Source organism: Patiria miniata, unplaced genomic scaffold (genome assembly GCF_015706575.1).
Source record: "Patiria miniata isolate m_02_andy unplaced genomic scaffold, ASM1570657v1 HiC_scaffold_14, whole genome shotgun sequence".
NCBI lineage: Eukaryota > Metazoa > Echinodermata > Asteroidea > Valvatida > Asterinidae > Patiria > Patiria miniata.
The window spans coordinates 3,468,207-3,489,887 of record NW_024037052.1 but is presented as its reverse complement, the minus strand read 5'-3'; the positions used below and the strand labels follow the sequence as shown (position 1 = coordinate 3,489,887).

Genomic DNA, 21,681 nt, shown 5'->3' with positions numbered 1-21,681 from the left:
TGCGGTATCGAATCAGGATACAGGAAGAAAGTTTCCTATCCAGGGCTTACTATTGGAAACCAGGTTGAAAATAAAGTAAGCACTGGGGACGAGGTTGACACAAAACTAGATTGCGTTATAGTCAGGCTACTGTTTCATGGGTGTAAAAAGTCGCGGTTCTAGACCATTTGTATGTGGACGGTAAAAGAAAATGATCTGTTTTTCCCGAGAATCTGATTTTTTTTATTCTTATATTCTGAACTAAAACAAATTTATGGGAATCGGAACAACGGTGGGTGGGAGGGGGGGGGGGTTTTGGAGATGTTTTGGGAGAAAGATCGCAAAATATTATTGTGAAGAATTTCGGGAAGTATCTTCGGCTATGCGTCTCGTTTTTATTTAAATTCGTCGTACAGGAAGAAAACATAGCTGACATGTTATGTAATTGTTTTAATGCAAACCTTGAAAATGAACCTTAACCCTATTTTCAATTTTTGTTTGTCATTTTCAAGGGTAATTAGGTGCCATTTTGGTTTTAATGCAAAAACAAATGTCCACATTCTTAAGCAAAAGTGTGATGTCATTTCAGGCAGAAACCTCAATGTTACAGCTATTTCAGCACCAAAAATTGCACCAGCCGATATGGCCTTCCATCCCATTTGGGCCTCACTCCTTAAGAACCATTAATCATCATGTCTGGCTGTGGAGTTCTCGCTCCCTTTTTGCTGGATGGGTCCAGGACCTCCTTCAATTGCATCAGCGCAACGATTTTGCCAAAATAATGTGTTCACTCATGATCCTAGGTGCTCCCGTTCAAAAGTTGTATGGTTTTGCTCTATCGACTGGCGGCCATCTTGGATTTCTGGGTTAAAATAATGTCAGAGCATCACACTGATGTCGGAATCGGAATCCTGATTTTTGACTTACCTGAGAAAGTGACTTCATACATGATTCTAGGTGCTCTGGTTCAAGGGCGGATCCAGAACACAATTTTGGGGGGGGCCAAAAAAAATTTGGTCCCCCAAAAAAGTGGGTCTAAAAAATTACGGCGTGGGGTTCGGGGCCCGCGAGGGCCCCGAAAATTTTTTGGATTCTAGATGCTCTGTGGTGCGATCTGAGGCAATTTTTGACCACTTTAACCAATTTTTTTGAGGAAAAGATGGTGGTGTACTCATTGCCTGCCTTTATTGCGATGTCACATTAAAAAAAAAAAAATTGGTTTCGTTTTTGGGGGGGGGGCCATGGCCCCCTTTGGCCCCCCCCTGGATCCGCCCTTGCTCTGGTTCAAAAGTTTCATTCACAAACACATCCAACACACGAACGTAAGTCCGTTACATTTTCCCGTATCATAGTATCATTCTCCATGTAGTTATGATTCAATTTAATATCAATTTTCTTTGCCTCATGTTTTGTGCATTTTGTTTTAGATTAAAGCTAAGACCTTGGAATATGGCATCAATTGAAAAGTGTATGCGCATGCTCGCAGTCTTGCTTACGATGGCGACATTGGCTTTATCGCAGACTTCAGTGAACGAGACCGGATACGACAGAACCTGTTTCCTCCCTCCATCTAAACGAACAAGCAACGAGGACCAGGTTAGTTGGTAGTTTCATGTCTAGCTTTCCACCTTGGCGACACTGGTCGAAATTCTTGAGAATAGCAGCATGCCAGACTCAACGATTTTCTAATAAGTTTCATACTATTGTTACTTACAATGAAGTGGGGGTATTTCTGTTTTATTTTGGCATCTTTCTTGAGTGTTTGCAAATGACGTTGAAGTGCACTTTTTTCCCTATTCACTGCGTCTGTAAGGATCTTCTTGCTGGGTTTGTTCTTCACACTTTCTACACAACAGATATCAGCTACCCAAAAAATAAAACAGACTGAAAACATCTCCACTCTATATACATCACTTTTTTGCTCGTGAATATGTGGAAAGTTATATCTGAGCTGTGGCATAGGGGCCTACGTGACATTCTTTAGGTGATCCATGTCGAGGGTGAACAAAACCGATTCTATGGCTTGACCTGAGTGTGAATTTGTAAAGGTTTCGCACACAATGGCTGTTAATGGGGCATAACGGCTTGAAATCCACGAAAATGTTTTGGATTGTTTACTTATCCTGTTTAAAAGGTCTGGATGAAAATGAAAATAACCTAATGTCTTACCATTAATGATGTGCATCGGGTCGGGTTGACCAGGCCAAACGGACCCGAAACATTAAAAATGTAAACCGAATCCGAACCGAAACCGATCTTAACTCCCTCAACCGACCCGACCCGACCCGACGGGAAAAAACCCCGAATACCTTGCTTGGACAAAGTGATCACTTTTTTGTGCCTGCCCTTACCAACGTGGCATGAATTCTTTTGCAAAACCATCGTCTCTCTCTCTCTGTCATACTCAGTTGGTTGATCGAGAGTAACTCCACTTATTGAACAAACGCATGGTATCATCACGCGGTATCATGAAAACTGTTACAATGTATCTCTTTTACTGTCAGTCCCGATCCGACTGGAGAAATTAATACCATGGGAACTTGATAGTGTGCTCGGTGGCCACACCACGCAATGGGCTGCGGTCACAGTGACTGTCAATAATATTGCATCACCTAAATTTCTCAACTGTTTCGGAATCTTTCGGTTTATTTCGGTTTATTTCGGATTTTTCAAAAGATGGCTAAACCGACCAGACCCGACCCGAAAATGAAAATGCAAAACCGAAACCGACCCGACCCGACTAAAAAGATGGACAACCGAGGTCGGTTTCGGGTCGTTTCGGTTTCGGATCGAGTTTGCCCATCATTAATACCATTCCCGAGAACGGACATAAAAACTGTTGGAAATGTTTTTCGCATGCCTTTACGTATTTTCAGCCGTATCCATTCAATGTACGGTACACGATGTACATGTACATGTTTCCTTATGGGGTAGAAAACACAATATAACAATGAATCCCATAGAAAACACAACAGAACAATAAACCCCACAAGAAAGTCTTTAGCAATCAATTTGTCCCATAAGAGAAATATTATGGAGTTTGAGATGACCTGTCACATTATGACAATGACTTCCTTCGTGAATCTGATTGGTTAACATAATTATTGCATCCAGTGAAATCGGATCCTCTGAAATCGGATGCGAAAAGGTCGAATGTTTGATTTCATCCGGTCACCCGGTATACGGTCAGATCGGTCCGAATTTTCAGCACACAACTCTGTACGATGGTCCGATGATCTGGTGAACCTTTAGAATCGGAAAAGTGTGCATTGGCTTAAATGTTGTCACCGGCCACTGCCCTTAGACAAGACGATGGGGACGAGTGATATATTTCGTACGTTCTAACCGGCTTGTTGTTATTATGTTGGTCATACAATAAATGTGGGGTCCATTTCTTTCCTGTCCCATTTTACATCTGAGATCTATGATTGTGTATATGAAAATATACGAAATATATGAATTGCAAACTACCTACCCCCCCCAAAAAAAATGCAATCATTTTTAAATGGCAAATTAGAAAAATACCAAGAAAAACAGGGACAGGAAATTTATGGAAAGATTCATGTTGAGTCAATTATAGGTAGAGTACATCAATTGTCTTTGTCTATGTGCATTTTTTTAACGTTTGAAGCGACAAAAGTACTCAAAATCTTAAGAAGGGTGCTTAACAACTAACTTGATGAAGTTCTAGCTGAGTGAATGCTGTATATTCTGAGACAGGCGCGGTTCTACGGGGGGGGGGGGGCTAGGGGGGCTGTAGCCCCCCCCCCCAAATATTGTCTAGCCTCCCCCCCCCCAAAAAAAAATAAATTCCGTAAAAAAAATGGAATAGCAAAAAGAATGATTGTGATGTACATGCGAACGGTCTCCCCCTAAAGAAATAGTCGTGACAAGGGTGCATAAGTTAATATATAGTGTGAATGTTTTTAGGATTTTATTGGCGCTCCCCATTGAAAAAATGGCATAAGCCCCCCCCCCCCCTCTTCCCTCTCCCCCCCCCCCCCCCCCCCCCCCCCCCCCCATCTATTGATTTTCGGAAGCCTAAGTGTCTGGAGAAAATAACCGGTCTACATTTCAGTACGCCTCCCTGAAAAAAATTCTGGATCCACCGTGCTAGCCCCCCCCCCCAAAAAAAAAAAAAATATTGGTTCTAGAACCGCGCCGGTTCTGAGACAAACAATATACTTTGATCTCGATCTCAATTCAAAAGTTGCCGATTCATGTTTTGAATTGCGCCCGAAATCGGTTACTTCTCGATAGTCCGAAGTACCATGGGTAGGAAGTCCCATTGGTCCAAAGTCCCATTGGACCAAACCCTAACCCTAATCCTAAGGGGCGTTGGACCAATGGGACTTTGACCAATTGGATTTCAGACCAATGGGACGTATGACCAATGGGACGTTTATACCAAAGGAACGTATAGCAATGGGCCGTCGGACCAATGGGACTACGGACCTATGGGACTTCGGACCAATGGGACTTCGGACCAATGGGACGTCGGACCAATGGGACTTCGGACCAATGGGCCGTCGGACCAATGTGACTTCGGATCAATGGGACGTTGGACCAATGGGACGTCGGACCAATGGGACTTCGGACCAATGGGACTTCGGACCAATGATACTTAGAACTGTAGAGACGCCCCCCCCCCCGAAATCAGCGTCCGAGACACGTTCTCAGTTCACCGTTTATATCACACATTGAACTGACGAATAATATCAACCGCGCGCGCGTGTGCGTCGTCTCAACGCGTGCGCGCACTCATTTACGGCTTCGCCGAATTACGAATGAATTACTGACGGAAATTTCCAAAAATGCGTCTTTTGAAGCATCTTTGGAAAAGGCCTTCAGGTTTTTTTTTTATTCAACATGAAAGCATGCCAGAAAGAATAATTTTCACAGGGAGTTTACCATATTATCATCTTTAAACCAAATATGCTTTTCAACAATAATTTCGTAAGTTACTTTTTGGATAGCTGCAAATGATGTATTCCACCTTTAGTCGTTGTGTGTTCTGGTACACGATTCGGGTCATTTCTAACTTAAGATTGCACATTTCAGAGTATTGTTTTTTTAACGGGAAATAGCAATATCCTAGCCAGATATTCAGCAAAATAACCGATAATGCATATGTATTTGATTGGATGTTTGATTTTTCTTTCATTTTGGAGCTGCTGTTATTTGATTTTTCGCTGCCACCTTCGACGGATGCATTGACAGAAGAAGCATTTGACTATCTCGCTTTTCCAACAGGAACATGTAAGTCTTAACTTCTTTTCTCCGACTTTTCACCAGTTTTAGTTGTTCATTCAAGTCTATAATGTTACGTTCCCTGCTATTGTTGTGTCGAAGTTGATATTTAGCCCGTTCCATTCGTATTTGATCAACCGAAAATTTACGAAAATGTAGCTACAAATCATCAAATAAACCACACAGGTAGACGGAAGACACCCAATAACAATGATTATATTAAATAACGATTAAATACTAATAACTAAATAACTATGAAGAAATTGAATAGATCAGGTTTAAAACTACTCTTGGAAATATGGTCTATGATATGCAATCGGACTCGGTGTTTAATGTAACCCGTTTCGGTAACCCATTGTTGTATTACAAAAGCATGGCAGCCAAATTCACCAATAGAGTATGAAAGTTGACCCCTGGTGGCGCGCTTCCGGGCCCCTCAAATAGGACGATTTTAGCGTGTAAAAGTCGGAGTTTTTAAAGTATTTTGGGTACATTGATTTCTTTAGAAAATCACCCTTGGAAAAGGCCATTGTAAAATTGCTACTAGCATCTCAATTTATGAAAACTGAAAAATCGCATGACTTAAAAGAGACATATCGTGCCAAAACTTGACCGCTCACTTCCGAAAATCTGACATAAATGTGGACTAGTGGAACTCAAAGCACTCGTACAAATTATGAACATTACTTAAATAATTTTATGACGGTCATTGGGGAAAAGCTGAAACTTAAGAGGAGACTAAAATATCTTTGGGAATTTTGTTAATAATTTTGTGCATAAACGAGAAGAACTCATTCTCATTTACCAACAAATTAAACCTTTGCACTAAATCCGGATGTGAAAGGTTGTAAGTAAAATTCGTTTTTACTCATCTCCAACTAATTTCTCATCAATTTTTGTTGTTGGAATGCCAAGATAAAACTCCAACATGAGTTTTTTTTTTCTTGGGGTGAAAACGGTTAGACGTCATTCTGTCAGAAATTATAGCAAGAAGAAGGGAAACCCCTTGTAAAATGCACACAGCGTATAGCTACGGGGGCGGGGGATGCGGATCGCGGATGAGGGGTCCGGAACCTCAAAGACAAAATGGCGAACTTTCAGGCTCTATCAACAGCTATGTCCTGATCAAAATGATATCACAATTTCTAAACTCGACTCCGATTGGCTGGCACGCAGGGTCGCATAAATTTTGCATAAATTGCTCACAATACAATCAGATGTTGGTTACGGAAGACGCTCTGTAAGACAACGAAGGCCGATTTCAAAGGGTTACTTAGGCCTAATACTTTATTTTGAATGAAACAACATGCACACAGACATGTTGCTGTTCGCAGTCGAAGAAAATTATTTTCTCCCGTTTAGAAGACCGTATCTTCATGCAACTTTTAGGGTTTATTTCCCTTATAATGATCCAAGTATGTGCTAAAAATCGTTGTGATATGTCCATTACTTTTTGTTGAAATTGGCAAAGTAGGGCCGTCTAAGTGCATTTTTAAAAGTTGTAACACTGGTGTTTGTATGATCTGTCAATCTTTTCAAGTCTCACGAATATTAATAACGTTCCTATACATTATGTCGTGCTGTAAAACATTGAGAAAAGCCTCCTTCACGAGTTATTAATTGATAAATATCACCATATTTGCTGGCTTCCATTGATCAAAACCGAGACCCACGCCAAGTCACTCCGGGTGACGCTTTTGAATACGCTAATATGCACTTCGGCATTGTGTTGCCGGGCCAAAATTGGTCGACCGTAGCGCCTACGGAGTTATAGCCTTTGCTGAAAGCCATCCACGTAGGTTCGGGTAGGAAAAAAATCCTCGTCAAAATTTTCCTTGGAGATTGCTCAAGGTGTAACAATAGCGTTAGCAGCAACAGATTAAGCTAAATTTTTGGAATATACTTAGATGGTATAAGTGTCCTTCTACTTGTGTCATTTAGTCATTTTGGGACGTTTTCAAAACGAATTCCTCCCGACTTGGAGGTCAACTTTACCGGTAACCAGTATTGACGTTTCGGCATCGATGACGGCGATTGTTTTTTTTTTATTTAGTTTAGAATTTCTTCTTTCGTTATAATTTAATATTTCAGTCATACTAGCAAGATGTTCTGAGAAACATAACGTTCAAAAGGCCATGTTTTTGGGGTGCATGAATTTCACTGCTCTGTTATAGCGTCTAAGTACAAAATCGGATTAACTTTGCTATCAACGCTTGGCCTTCGCAACCATTTTGCTGTTTTAAAGGGTTTTTTTCGGTTACCTTACCACTCGTATTATGAACATTTCATCGAAATTTCCATTTCGTATTGACACAAATATATTACTATCATATTTGGTGCAGCGTACTTCTCAAATGTAGCATTCTTATTCATCAAAATTTTGAGAAATTGTGATTTTGATAATTGAAAAGGCTACATGTATTTCCTTTCATTTATTTTTGCGCTTATGGTAATTGATTTGGTAATTGATAGTCCTACCGGAAATGAAAACAAACGTTTTCTTTAGTCAATCCATGACTTTTACAAAAATCACCTGAAGAGTTCTGACGCTGCTTTAAAACTCTCAGTTAATTCCATGACTGTAACGGGGAAAACATGAACTTTGTATTACACAACTGCAGTTGAACAAAGCTTTATAAACGTATACAATGCTTGATTTTTGTTTATTCCAGGCGGAGTCGAGCTCTTCTTTCGTAACCCACACCTTTATCTGTCACCAGAACTTTTACCTACAATTAAGAACATCACGACAAACTTCTTTCCAAAGTTTTGTACGCAACACTACGTTAACTCGAACCAGACATCACCCCTATGGCGCTTCGACGTTATAACAACAGGTAATCTTACTTTTTCACCCTCATTCCATTTGGATTCCTTTAGCACTATGTTTAGAGGCCCGTTTTTGTCGTACAGGGTGATCCAGTCAATAAAAGTGGAACCTAAACCCAAAGAAATATACTTGATTTTAAACAGTATCTAGCACCAAAAATAATTATGACTTGTAATAAGCCAATTTTAATTTAATAAACTACTTTTAGACGAACAAATAACTTCAGTTGCTCAATCCGTTCAATTTATGTCATTTCTAAATGAATAAACGACATAAAATAAATGAAATCACCTAAATTCCGTTTCGTTACTTTCGTCCACAAATGCGATTTCCAGATTTGTTGTTCAATTGTCTTGAAGTATCACCAGCGATAAAACCTCATTTTAAAAGTCAGCGATGTTAAAAGTACAAAATACTCAACAAAGTATTTTTGAAGGCCTCTCTTTAAAACAAAAACTGGATTTTATAAATCCTATCGTTGGCCAGAGCAAGGTGGTTAATAAACATATTGTGTACCACAACGGATGAAAAGTATTCTGTGTCATTTGTTTTGTTCCCAAACAGTCAGAACATCCAATAAATTGCTTTGTTGGACGAAACTGATTTTAGGGTCATTTTGTTTAAATGGCAATATAATTTGAACAGATTGAACAATTTAAGTAATTTGTTCATCTAAAAGTAGTTTATTAAATTAGCTTACCAGTCATAGTTAATTTTGGTGCTATATATTTGTTTACAGACGGAATACATTTCTTTGGGTTTGGAATCCGGGTTTTTTTTTTATAACTCACCCTGTATATGACCCGAACGAAATTAGTTCCCTTTCCATTGGAGATAGGAACTTTAGTAACAAAGCAACTCTCAAAAAAAACCCGAATGCAGAATAAACAGTCAAGCCCAGAACTTGCCTTTTTAAACTCAAATACAGGAATACATACATTTGACTCACGTGTAGGCTTATACTGGGCATGATAATGTAAATGTGAGCCTACAATCCTGGCCAAATCTCACTGGGCCCCCAACCCCCCAGCCCCCGCTTAATGTTGTCTCTCATTGCGCGGTGTGTGCTCCATCTGCTGAAGAGAACAACATTGACCGGAGGAGCGGGGGAGTTGGTGACCGTTGGAGGCTAAGATTATTTCCATGTGTCCCAACCATTTTGGCCGGGATTGTAGTCTAACACGCACAGAGTAGCTCCCAACCATAGTTGTGCTGGCCCAACTGTAACACTTTAGTTGGGATGGTTTCGACTTTAGTTGGTACAATCCTGGCTAAATAGCAAATTGGAACCAGCGGTATATTTGAGACGTAAGAGCACCATATCAGACGCAATTTGCGCGTTTTTATCAGCAGATTGATGGCCTTGTATTGACAGTTTTTTTATTCAAGATTTGCAGTATTCAAAATGACTTATTTTGCTTTGATGAAATCCAGGTACTCAAATCTTTGGTGTGCCATCAAGACCACTAGTACCGGATGAAGAGCTAAGCCGTGTCCCCGACAGTTGGCTGACGAGTGGTGGCATTCTCATCCGAATTACGACCGACTCCTTAGCTGCCGCGGGAAAGCTTATAATACGCTGCAACGCACCATATCTGTTCCCGGTTCCTGATTCGATCTACAATGTAAACTTCACTTTTGAAATCAATGGTACGAAAATGCTTGGTTGAAGAGAGTCACTGTGAACATTAGTATCTAAAAGTGTACGGATCGGTGTATGAACTGTACTTGCATGCAAAGTTTAAGCCCCGATTTGATGGTCACGCACTATGCGCGCGTACTTGTTAATGGCAAATTAATGCTTATTCTGAATGTGTACAAACACCTAGCATCTTCGCTTGAGCGGTCGTGCTAGTACAGCTGATCTGGTACACGGTGCCCTCTGGAGACATGTGCACGATAGGGAACAAAAGATTGTATACGTCACAGAGCAGCCTTGTCTCCACAAGGTTATCACAAAATAGGTAAATGAATTTTAATCAAAACCTAGGAATTTCCAAGGTGTGTTGATGTGTCGCAAATTGAAGTATTTTATGTAAGGGATATTAAGTCCGAATTTTAGTCCAGGGAATTATTTCTGGTTAAAATAGGAGCATTTTGAAAATACACTTTCAAACTCGAAAACTGAAGTACACGAGAACAAAGAAATGACTCCACAAGGATACCAATTTCAGTATGTGTGATCCTAGTAAGCCAGAATGTCAAAGGAGTTTTGTCAGCCCACTTATTACTGGGTCTACTCTAAGAATTTCCCACAGATTTTTTCATTTAAATACAGGAAATTCAGACTAATAAGGATGATGTTGAATTCATTATTTTTTTATTCCTGGCTGTTATCCAACATTCAATATACAGGTTGTCCATCAGGGAAATATGACAGCCGTTGCGAGAAACTTTGCAATTGTGCAGAGGGAGTGGAATGTCACAGCTTCAATGGGATATGCATGTGTCCACGAGGACTGCGTCGCATTCGGTGTGACCAAAGTAAGCATGACAATGGACCGATCCAGTAAGCACCGCCCCATAGTGTTCAGACCAATCACAGCCGTGATTTAGGTCCGACGTGCGTGCACAAAAGTACGACATGCGTGCACGCGCGTATGGTGCGCACGGCAGGAAAATGTAGTTTGGCAGTGGAGAGGAGCACGTGTTAATTTGCCCACGTGCGCAGTGGGAGGGGTTTACTGGATCGGTCCAATACAGAAGGATGCCCGAAGCCACTCGGTGGCCAGCAAACCCATATTCTTTAAGAACACAAAATAAACCTGGTCTATGCAGGCTGGGGGCTTTACCACTTTTCAGGCACTAGAATTTTTGACGTCACTGTAAGATTGTTGCGCTGCGAATGCTCCGTGGCCTAAAGTGTGCTTTTAGGATGTGTATTTACCTGAAGTATCAACCGGTCTTTAAAATGTGTTATCCACCATATTTCCTTTGCCATTAGGAGATCCAGAGCTCGCGACCAATCTCACCCAGGGGTTCATTTCCTATGGCGAGTCATCCAACCTGACATGTACAACCTATGGAATGTCACCATCTAATTGGTCTTGGACCAAGGAAGGGCAAACAACACCCTTGGAGACAGTCACGTGGGAGAAATTAGTCCCATATTCACCAAGGTATATCATCTCATTTAGTCAAAGTAGCATCTTTGTAAAGAAATGCTGGTTACTCGTAGGTCTCGAAGTGTGGTCACTTTGAGTTATTTATCTTATTTGTCTGGACCCGCATTCATAAAACTCACCTGGTCTTCACGCATCATAGAATTTAAGGTCATAATACACCCATTGAGTGATTTAAATAATATTTATCAGACAAAGATTTCGATTATGATGGCTGAATTAAAAGAAATTGCATGAATGCAAGCAATACGTGTCAGGAAATGGACAGACCATTAATGAAGCCCCGCCCCAACACGTTTTGACAAAAGTCCAATATGCATTTATTCGCGTGCATTATGACACATGTGTATGAAACATGCAGAGTGGCATTGGAGAGGCACGCAAGTCATTATGCTGATTGTGTGTGTAGTGGGAGGGGCTTCAGGGTTTGTTCTATTGATCCTGAGATCATTCAGTTGGAGAGTACTTTCATAAAAGGGTATTTCTTTTGTCCTTTTTCTTTTTGAATAATTTAAACAGGCCAACCATGTTAGTTACCACCATATATGCAGAAAGTACATCTGCCAATGGCGGCTATGTGTGTGAGGTTCGTGATGAAAATGGCACCATTTATAGACAGCTCGTCAATGTCACTGTCATAGGTAAATTCCTTCAATGGTTTTCGTTAACGTAATTGTAGCAGCCATGGATTAAGGTGAGGGAGCACAACAGTTACAATTTTTGGAATAATGTAACATTAGAGTAATGGGGATGTTTTTACATGTTCCACAATTGTAGACCCTCTTCATTGTTCCTAATGGAATCTCAAACTCAATGGCTTTTCACTTTTGCGCCGTCGCATTAATCCTGTAGTTACTCTTGGTTGTTCTACCCCATAATAATATGTAAGTAAACTTAATTTTGCTGCTTTTAGGCAATGATATTTTCTGAGATTGCTGAACTGTACACAACTTACAATCTCATAATTATCTCTTATCACGTAAAAATAAAGAACTGGGAATCTACATGTATAAGTTTACATGTAGCAGATTCCAATTTCAATGCCAACTTTTGAAAATACTTAAATTTACGATCGGGTTCTTGGGGTTTTTTGGGGGGGATATTTTTTGGTTAAGTTTTTTACCTAAAATTGTGCACATCGGCACATCCACATTATCAGCCATGCAGCATTTCCTTGGATCGGCTCATTTCCTTGTTTCGTTTTCAATTCCTTGTTGGTCATTTATAATTGAAAAAGAAAACACTGTTTAAAGAATTGTATAAGCATGGAAGTGATCCTCTTTTTGTGATTTTGCCAATTGCATGCCTGCATACTTTGCTTCAACCAATTGCCTTGAAGAGACCACTTGTCATCTTCGCAGTCGACTTCCTAAAAGGTGTTAACCTTCAATTAATCAATTGTCCTTTGTTGTCTTTCAGAACCACACACAAATGCACTCAAAAGTCTCATAAGCAAAAACTATCACTATTCATATAAAGAGTTAAAACATACAGGTAATGGACACCATTGTTTTTGCTGTTTTGAGGAACAACATTACAATACAGATTACTAAAAAAACCAAAATATTCTGTACAAATTTCAGCTCAGATCGATAGTCTTAACAAAAAGTGTAGAAATGCACCGTCATTTTTCTCATTGCAAAGCATAGGTTTCCGTTGAAAGCGCGACGGTTTGGTCCTACTAGCCATACAGATGAAATGCTGGTAATTCCCTGTTTCTTGAAAATGACAGCATAACAGGCGCAGCGATTTCGCCGGATCTTCGATCCATTATAATAACAAAAAAAAACAAACAGAAGTTAACTTTCCCATCTAAATGCCCTGTACCGTAAAGACTAACACTCAACCAAAAAAGAAAGTCCCTCCTTCCAATACGATTTTGTCTAACTAAAAAAACTACTGAGCACCTCTCGCTCAAATAACGACTAATCAGAACAGAAATTACTTAGCAATCAAGCCATACTCTTTATTTGGCCCAAAACAGTGATAAATGTGTACGAATTTATGCAATTTATGACAAATGATACCAAAAATAGTTACACTTTTGTATGCGTGCAAGTTGTTGTTCACACTCACCTTGCACGTATACAAAAGTGCGGCTTTTTTGGTACCATTTGTCATAAATTGCATAGGTTTGTACACGTTATCCCTGTTTTGGGCCAAACATAGCAGTATGGCTGGATTGCTAAGGAATTTCTGTGCTGATCAGTCATAATTTGAGCAAGATGTGCCCAGTAGGTTTTGAGTTACACACAAAAAGTATGAAGGGGGAGTTTCCTTTTTTGGTTGAGTGTAGCTTTGTATTGAGAATTACTCAAATTGAAAACTAATGTATCGTTTAATTTGAGATTAATCAAAGCATGCCTTCTCCCCTCAGCCATTCCTGATCCATTCATCCAAGTGCCTGAAAATTGCACCACCCTTGCAGGCAAGAACGTCACATTCACCTGCCAAACTAAAGCAGATGCTGGAAGAATCAAATGGGTCAAAGGTCGCAACCAGACACGTTGTACGGGTGCAGAGATCAAGGACAAACCAGGTCGATATGAGATATTGAGTTCGACCGGGGGCGTGTGCCAGCTCTGTATCTATGGGGTGGAGTTTGCAGATGAGGATGTGTACAGTTGCTGTGTTGGACACGCAGCAGCAGCACAGGATCTGAGCTACGTTGAGGCACTACTTGTTGTTCAATGTAGGGGACAAGTTATTGGACTCTTTTAAAGTACAAAATGAATACATTGATTTAAAGCAACTTTCTAGATTAATTTAAAGCAATTTGCTTTACGTTCAAGCTACATTGGCTTGCTGCTACTAGTGAGTGCCATTTAATTGAGCCGCGTTATCCGTAAGTCAATAGAAATGACATTGATAATGTTTCCGAAATGTTTCCCGTAAGTCCTTTGAAGCTTTGTGACAAAATTTCAAATTCCCCTACTCCCATTCCTCAATTTTTGTTATTTTCATTTATTGTACTTGTACTTAAATGTAAGTGTTATGGATGAAGAGTACATTACCTATTCGTTCATATGTCTATCGCATGATAATTCACAAGCCTAGTCACAAGAAACAGAGGATGAGCAATAAGTGTGTGTGCTGATTTATAGACTGAATGACTTATTAACCTGTGATATCTTGCGATCGATCTCAAGTTCCTCAACTACAACACTTTGTGGACATGATATATGCTTGCGTCCTTGCATTTGTCACCAGCTGCCCCGAGGGCTGACTGCTCATTTCAAGACATCATTGATGTCCGTTCTGGTCACCTCCTGACCCTTTGGTGCATCTTGGAGTCCGCCAAGCCGGTCCCAACACTCACCTGGACGGTAGAAGGCAGACAGAAAGCCCTACAGCCAGTGAGTAATACCAGACTGTCTGGCGACGATAGCCCCTCTAACGTCAACTCCTCTGTGACCTTTGAACCTGCCCCGGAGGATGATGGGAAGCGAATCTCTGTCACGGTGGTGAGCCCGGTAGTAACTGGAAATCAAGAAGTGGTGGCATTTCTGAACGTCACATGTGAGAGAATTCATCTTTTTTTAATCGTTGTCATCAAATCCCCAATCTCCACATAATTTCAATCACAAGTCCATCACGTACAGGTTCATCACAAATCCATCTCAAGTCCAGCACAAGTCCGCACAAGTCCATTACCGGTCCATCACAAGCTCTATCCCAAACTCCATCAGAAGTCGGTCACAAGTAAAACACAATCAATTCACACGTCTGGACACAGGGAACAAACAATAATAACGGAATACCTTCACAGTTCATTTGAAAAGCATGTGACCCTACTTGATGACTTGTGATAGGCTTGTGAGAAATTGTGATGAACGCAACTATAGCACTACTTCTACTCACTAATCCCAAACTGTTTTGGTGCCTTTTTCCCATAGGAGTTATTACATAATTAAGGTAAATGATATTGGCACGACAGCAGGATCATCCACCTTGAAAGACGTGTCATTGCGCATGCATCATCTGAACATTATTTTTTTCGAGAGCAAGACACTTCACCATCTCTGAACAGCAACAATCAAAGAACAATCTGTAGTTTTATGAATTGCCTATAATGCATACAGCCTTTAAGTGCAATCACTTTGATTTCAATATTAAATAAAGTGAATGTGTACACATTATAAACTCATCTTCAGAAATCTCGCATTCCAGATTAGAAAAAGACACGAATTGAATATATTGCTTTGCCCGAGGGCACGAGCACCATGACTCGAAGATGGATTTGAAACCATGTTTATGAAGACTCATGAATCACAAGAACAAACATCTGATAACACATAATCAAGAATGATCAACTTTCATGTTGTCGTTAAACTTATATTCCCAGATGCTCCCATTGTGACCATCAGTCCTGATCCACTCACACTGACCACAAGCCAAGATGCTATGGTCAAATGCGACGCCAAGTCCAACCCCAAGCCCACCACTTACACCTGGACACTCAGAAAGAAGAACAAATTGATCTCCAACTCTCCCTCGAGCAATGGGCCCACGTATCACTTCAAAACCGTCCGCAAAAAGTACGACAATGCCAGCTTGACTTGTGTGGTCAGAAACAGCATCGGTGAAACTGAAATGTCAGTGCTGATCAAAGTGGTTGGTGAGTAAATTTGTTAAAATAAGTGCGGTGTCGTCATTGTGATGGAGTTGGTATTTGAGTTTCATAATCTTTTTAAACCGAAGTGAAGACTCTGTGCTTGGACATCTAGCTGTATGGTATATTCACAGTAATAATGGCAATCACGATGCATGCGCATGCACTTTTCTGTTTCCCAACCTACGAGTGATGGCTTTGAATATGAAAAAAAACACCAATATTTTCATATGAATGTGCACAATATCCACAGTGATTCTTGAGTGTTAAAGCTTAAAGCACATTAGAAACATTTCAGAGTCTGTCATTACATGGCATATCTCTCCTTGTTATTGATTTAATAAATAATTTGAAGAAAATACACCCTATTTCAGGTTTGGCCTTAGTTTGGTATGAAGATGTGACACTTGTGTTCAAACAAACAGAAATTAACCAAACGGCTTTGCAATGTCTGTCTGAGAACAGAACATTATGGCTTTGCCGCAGTATGATTTTTTTTACGAGTTTATGCTTTTTCCGACCATGTGATGTCATGTATAAATGATCGATTTCATGGACGAACAAAGTTTTGTGACAATATGACGTCTTTCTGTTTTGAAAGTGCAGTTTTTAACATTACAATGACATCAATATTTGCTGGATAAAGTGGATATAGTAGAAAATAAAAAAGGCTAAAAGAATATTTAAAATTTTGAAAATCATATGGTGTCATGATTACGTCATCTCGACATCACCAACATTTTTAACTAGAACACTTTTTCGGTCAATGTATATTCCGGTGCTAAGTTTCAACCCGATAAGACTTGTAGTTCCATAGATATAGGACTTGAGATAATTCACCTTTCAGATGATTGATGACGTCACTTGTCTAGGAATAACTTTACTTTTTGGTCTATTTCTTATTTGCCTTGTTTTTAATCTGATTGCAGTATGTCGAAGTTGCTTGTAGAAATAACACATATTTTAAAAGAAAATAAATGTATTAATAAAAAAAGCTCTTATTGACATCAACTTGACGCCGTTTCGGAGTTTGCATACTGGTACTATTCTCTACCTATCATCAAGTGTCCTTACAAATGGACCTACACTTATATACGTGTTTTTAAAAATCGAAATGTTTTGATGACGTCATCATGACCTAACAAACCTACAAAACAATTTTGAATTTAGCATGCTCTATTGATGCGATATGGCCTGAAGGTTCAAAATTTAAAAGCCATAAAAACATATTACTTCATCGCGACATCACCTCAATTTTCATCTATAAAACGTCCATGTCAATGTTTGTAGTTTGTTTCAACCCAGGTGGACATGTAGTTCTCTGGATAAACGCCCTTGAAAATGCACCTTCAAGATGATCTCACATGACCCATGATGACGTCATCATGACGTCACGTCTTGCGGACCATCTTTGTACCAAAGTCTTTCCTTTTACATTAGGTATGATTGAGATATACATGTAAGATTTAAAAGTGACAAAAGTGATCTCGTGTACAAAATCTCTAGGATTTGCGATAAAACAAAAACAAATAGAAAGAAAAATGTACAAAAACAAAGCCTTTTACCCAACTATGCGGCGAAGCCAAAAATCAGTTTACAACTTTTCCCATAATGTTCGTTGGAACTCATCTTTTTTTAATGGGAAGTTGTATTTACGTGTTCTTCATTCTATTTCTATTACCAGAGAATCAGGGATACCTCCGCACCTATAATTTACAAAGCTTGAGAAGCTCCTTAGTACTTCGTGTACACTTATACACTTACTTTTGTTTAATATTTTGATACAAAAGGGTCATTTTTCCCATGTCTTAGATCATATGTGAAACGTGCACACGGCACAGTCGCTAGCGTTTGTAAGGTGTTGGAAAAATGTTTAAACGGTCCTTGAAAGTTTTGCCAAACGTTCACCAAATAAGATGTGAATTGCCTCACTTCTTAAAAAATGGGTTATGCGTCTTCTTTCTCATATAGCTCTTTATCGCCTTTTTAGTGTACTGTACGCAGTGCCTTTGACAACAATTCCTGCATAAAATGGATAATAAAGTTACACATTTTCAAGCTAATTGTTGACTAAAGAAATTGTCAGGTGTACGAAAATGTAGATAATTGTCACAACTTTTGTGAGCAGTTGGATCATAGTTTTCAGCATGCATGGTCGTCATTTTTTTATGTCCAGAGTTAACATTTGCTTTACATTCAAATATCATTTAATTAACTAATTGTTGATTTGTTCTGGGTTTATTTAAATCCCACAGAGACAAGATTTTCTCCTGGAGCCATCGCTGGTTTTTCTGTTGCTGGAGGTTTGTTTCTAGCTGTGCTTGTACTTGCAAGCTGTGTTGCTCATCGCTACCGCAAAGACATAAAGCTGTGGAGAGCTAAAAGGGCTGGCAAAGACAAAGGTAAATTTAAAGAACAAGTAAAACCCAATTCCTTCTTCACACATACAAAGTCCAAGCAGTGTACAAGCATTACATTCACTGTGTGGACTTCCGAACAAAGGATGTCCACATAAACCAGGTAGCAGCGACGTTGTGTGGACTTTCCCACGTCCACACAGTGTTTCCCCCTCTCTGGAAAACAGGTTTAGAGGCATTTTGGGGTTAGGTTTATCCGTGGCAAAATAAAGAGGAACACTAAAGGGAATCAGAGAAAAAAATTGGAGTAAAATTAATTTTTGACAGGTTTTTTTTTAAACAACATTTGCGCAAAAGAATGTCCGGACTAGGTATGTAACGTAAACATGTGTGCTGATGTTGTGTCGCATAACGGCAACATTTGCAAGAGTTGAAAACACTGCAACCCTTTTTGCCGCGCGGCAATTTTGCTGCAAATATTTTGTGACATCATATGCCATGCAGCCTCATACAATTATCCACCTTTGCAGCAAATAGGAACTGATCACATAGAGGCTGTGACTATATACTGAATTATAAACCGTTTTAAAACAAAACTAAAGTTAACTACTAAAAACCTTACAAATGTTGTATGAGAACCTATGGTCAAATTAGGACGATCCCTATTTACTGAGATTTCTAAGCTTCTCTACAAATCAGACTTGACATCCCTGTAATAATTGTGTGCAATTTTTAAAAAGGACGAAAATCTATTTAATTCACGCAAACTGCCTTCAACTTTCATTTTTAAAAAAGAATCATGCAAAGATATAAATTAATATAAAACGGATATAAACTGCTCGCCTTAAACTGAAAGGTACAAAATTGCTTCACTGTCAAATTATTGTAATATCACCCAGTTGATGAAAAGGAATATGACGTGTTCATCTCCTACAAGAGTGGTAGTCCTGATGAGGAGTTTGTGATACACCACTTGATACCCCGTTTAGAGCAAGATGGATACCGTATCTGTGTTCACTACAAATCCTTCCTGCCAGGCAAAAGTGAGTATTAAACCCCGAAATCCATGTGTCTACAGTGGGTAGTACAATCGTACATGCATGTATTGGTTCCGATCATAATTATAACGTCAAAGCACTACGTGACCATCCGGGTTTCCCCGTGATCACTAAGGGCGAATTCTTGATCAAAATGGTGTAACGGTCACTACCTGTGCCAGCTGTTGTCATGATCGTGCCAAGCCAACGCTTGGTGTTTGCTCGCATTTTTCTCACAGTTTTTGCCACATATCACATACTTGTCACGGGATGTACACTACCTGGATGTAGGCCAGTTCGTGAGAACCTAATGGCATGATGTTTATATTGCAAGAAAAGCAACATGGATACTTTGACGTATTAAGAGCTTATTGCGTCTGTTTTGAAAGATCTTAACCTGAACTATGTGGTCCAACCTGAAAAACCTTAAAACTTTTGATGTGTCTCTCAGAAGAGGACATCTGAAAGCCCAAAGTAAAACGTGGTTAAGGGCATTGGATTCGTGGTCTGCCGGTAAAGCTGCAGGCTGTGGGTTCGAGTCCAGCCTGCGGCTATGGTGCATGTGCCCTTGGGCAAGGCACTTTGTCACTCATTGCTTCTCTCCACCCAGAAGTAAATGGGTACCTGTGTTGTGCATAAATTGCGTAATTAAATTAGCTTCCTTGCGCCTAACAGGCAGCATCGAGCTGTGTACTCCCCAGTGAGTCGAGATGGTATTTAGAATGTTTCATGGGCCCAGTGAGCAGGGGTCATAATGATGTAGCGCATTGAGCACCAGTGCTTGTGGATACGTGCGCTTTATACCCATTATTATTATTATTATTATTGAATGTATATTTGGAAAATGTGGTGAAGAAACTCTCTGTCGTTGTATGAGAAGTTGTCAGAAGGTAAGTGTTAAAAGAATAGGAGAAAAAAAATGTTTTTTTATGAATTGCTGTGGGCAGGTATCATCGACAACATCTCGGATGCAGTCCATCGCAGCCGCAAGACACTCCTCCTGCTCTCTCCAGGTTTCATAGAGAGTGAGTGGTGTCGTTATGAGTTCAAGGCAGCCCTTTCCCAGATGTTACGTCTTCGCACCGACCTCATCCCTGTCATCTTTGAGGACCTGGGACCACAAGAGAACTTGTTCGAAGACTTGCAGACAATACTTCGGAGGCTGACCTGCATCATGTGGCCGAATGACCCCACGAGGGACCAGTACCAGACTGATGAGGACCGGCAACAGTTTTGGAAGCTCCTGGGGCAGGCTCTTCCAGACAACCCCCTGGATCGGGAAGGGCCGGGGCATGACCATCACCCGGAAAGGGAAGAACATGTTTGTGAAACTTCCCTTGGAATGAACCTCATCACATAAACGATGAAAGATCCGCCATTTTAGGACGTCTAGCGTGGCGTTCGATCGATATATCGTACAGCACTTTGGATGGAATTTCCCCCCCCCCCCCCAAATCATTTGTTTACCCCAACAAAATTAGAACAGAAAATGAAAGATGATGAAATAAGCTTAAATTTATTGTGTGTTTCAAACACCTTGGAGACTTTTGAGTATTTTTTCCTAAATTTCGGAAATGGGCAGATATATTCATCATGCACTGGTTATGGGGTACGTTGCTGTTTATTTACTAGTCTGCAACCGTAGACGTCCAATATAGCTCTTTATCTTGCTGGACAAAGAGAAATGGAACAAAGTTAAATGGAATGGAGGAGTGGTCTGATCAGACCGAGGAGGCAAAACTTCCAAAAAAAAATGTCAATGCTTTGCATTATACAGTCTTTTTTTAAGGGGAGGGGTATGGTGTAAGTAGCGTTATTGTGGTGAGGTACTGTAGAGGTGCTGGTGCATTTTGCAGGTTTTTTTTCACTTGCTTTGGTAAATAGCCCATGATTAAATACTTTGTTGTGTACTTATGATTGTGTTCACGTACAAATAGTTTAAATTGTAATGAATTTTTGTAAATTATGTATTCCTTTTGTATTTAGCCAGACTTTGCAACCTTCCTTATTTCATCTACTTTCCCAACTCTACATTGGGCCTCATGACTCTAAAAAATAGATCAGTGAGCAGATTCAGATTGTATATTTTATCCACACACAAACGTTTGGGGCCGTACTATTGAAGGACTCTTAAAATCCAGGGACCAATAGAAGGATTTTGGGCTGTTTCGGCACTTTTGCCGAAACAGCCTTTGTTTTCGTTAAGATTTTTTTTTTTTTCTTTTTTTTTTTTAGCTGTTTCGGTGTACACACCGAAACAGCTCTTGTTTTCGTTAAGATTTTTTTTCTGAGCTGTTTCGGTGTACACACCGAAACAGTTCTTGTTTTCGTTACGATTTTTTAGCTGTTTGTTTACACACCGAAACAGTTCTTGTTTTCGTTAAGATTTTTTTTTCTTTTTTTCTCCTTTTTCAGACTTTTTCTCCATAGGTTTTACACACGTTTCTTCTACCAGTCCACTTTGGCACTTTTTTTTAAATCCGATTGATTTCAG

The 21,681-nt window shown here is 39.9% G+C and overlaps 1 protein-coding gene across 1 annotated transcript in view; it reads left to right on the top strand.

Moving 5' to 3' along the window:
• Positions 1–21,386, top strand: part of LOC119721908 — a 29,092-nt gene extending 7,706 nt beyond the window's left edge. Inside the window, exons 2-14 of the mRNA XM_038191849.1 lie at positions 1,407–1,575; positions 5,151–5,238; positions 7,902–8,066; positions 9,494–9,709; positions 10,415–10,543; positions 11,004–11,178; positions 11,701–11,822; positions 13,559–13,873; positions 14,392–14,700; positions 15,527–15,799; positions 18,049–18,195; positions 19,050–19,193; positions 20,135–21,386. Coding sequence (XP_038047777.1) covers positions 1,429–1,575; positions 5,151–5,238; positions 7,902–8,066; positions 9,494–9,709; positions 10,415–10,543; positions 11,004–11,178; positions 11,701–11,822; positions 13,559–13,873; positions 14,392–14,700; positions 15,527–15,799; positions 18,049–18,195; positions 19,050–19,193; positions 20,135–20,547 — 2,643 coding nt within the window. The 5' untranslated portion in view covers positions 1,407–1,428 and the 3' untranslated portion in view covers positions 20,548–21,386. The remainder of the gene's footprint in view (positions 1–1,406; positions 1,576–5,150; positions 5,239–7,901; positions 8,067–9,493; positions 9,710–10,414; positions 10,544–11,003; positions 11,179–11,700; positions 11,823–13,558; positions 13,874–14,391; positions 14,701–15,526; positions 15,800–18,048; positions 18,196–19,049; positions 19,194–20,134) is intronic.
• The last annotated feature ends 295 nt before the right edge of the window (positions 21,387–21,681 follow it).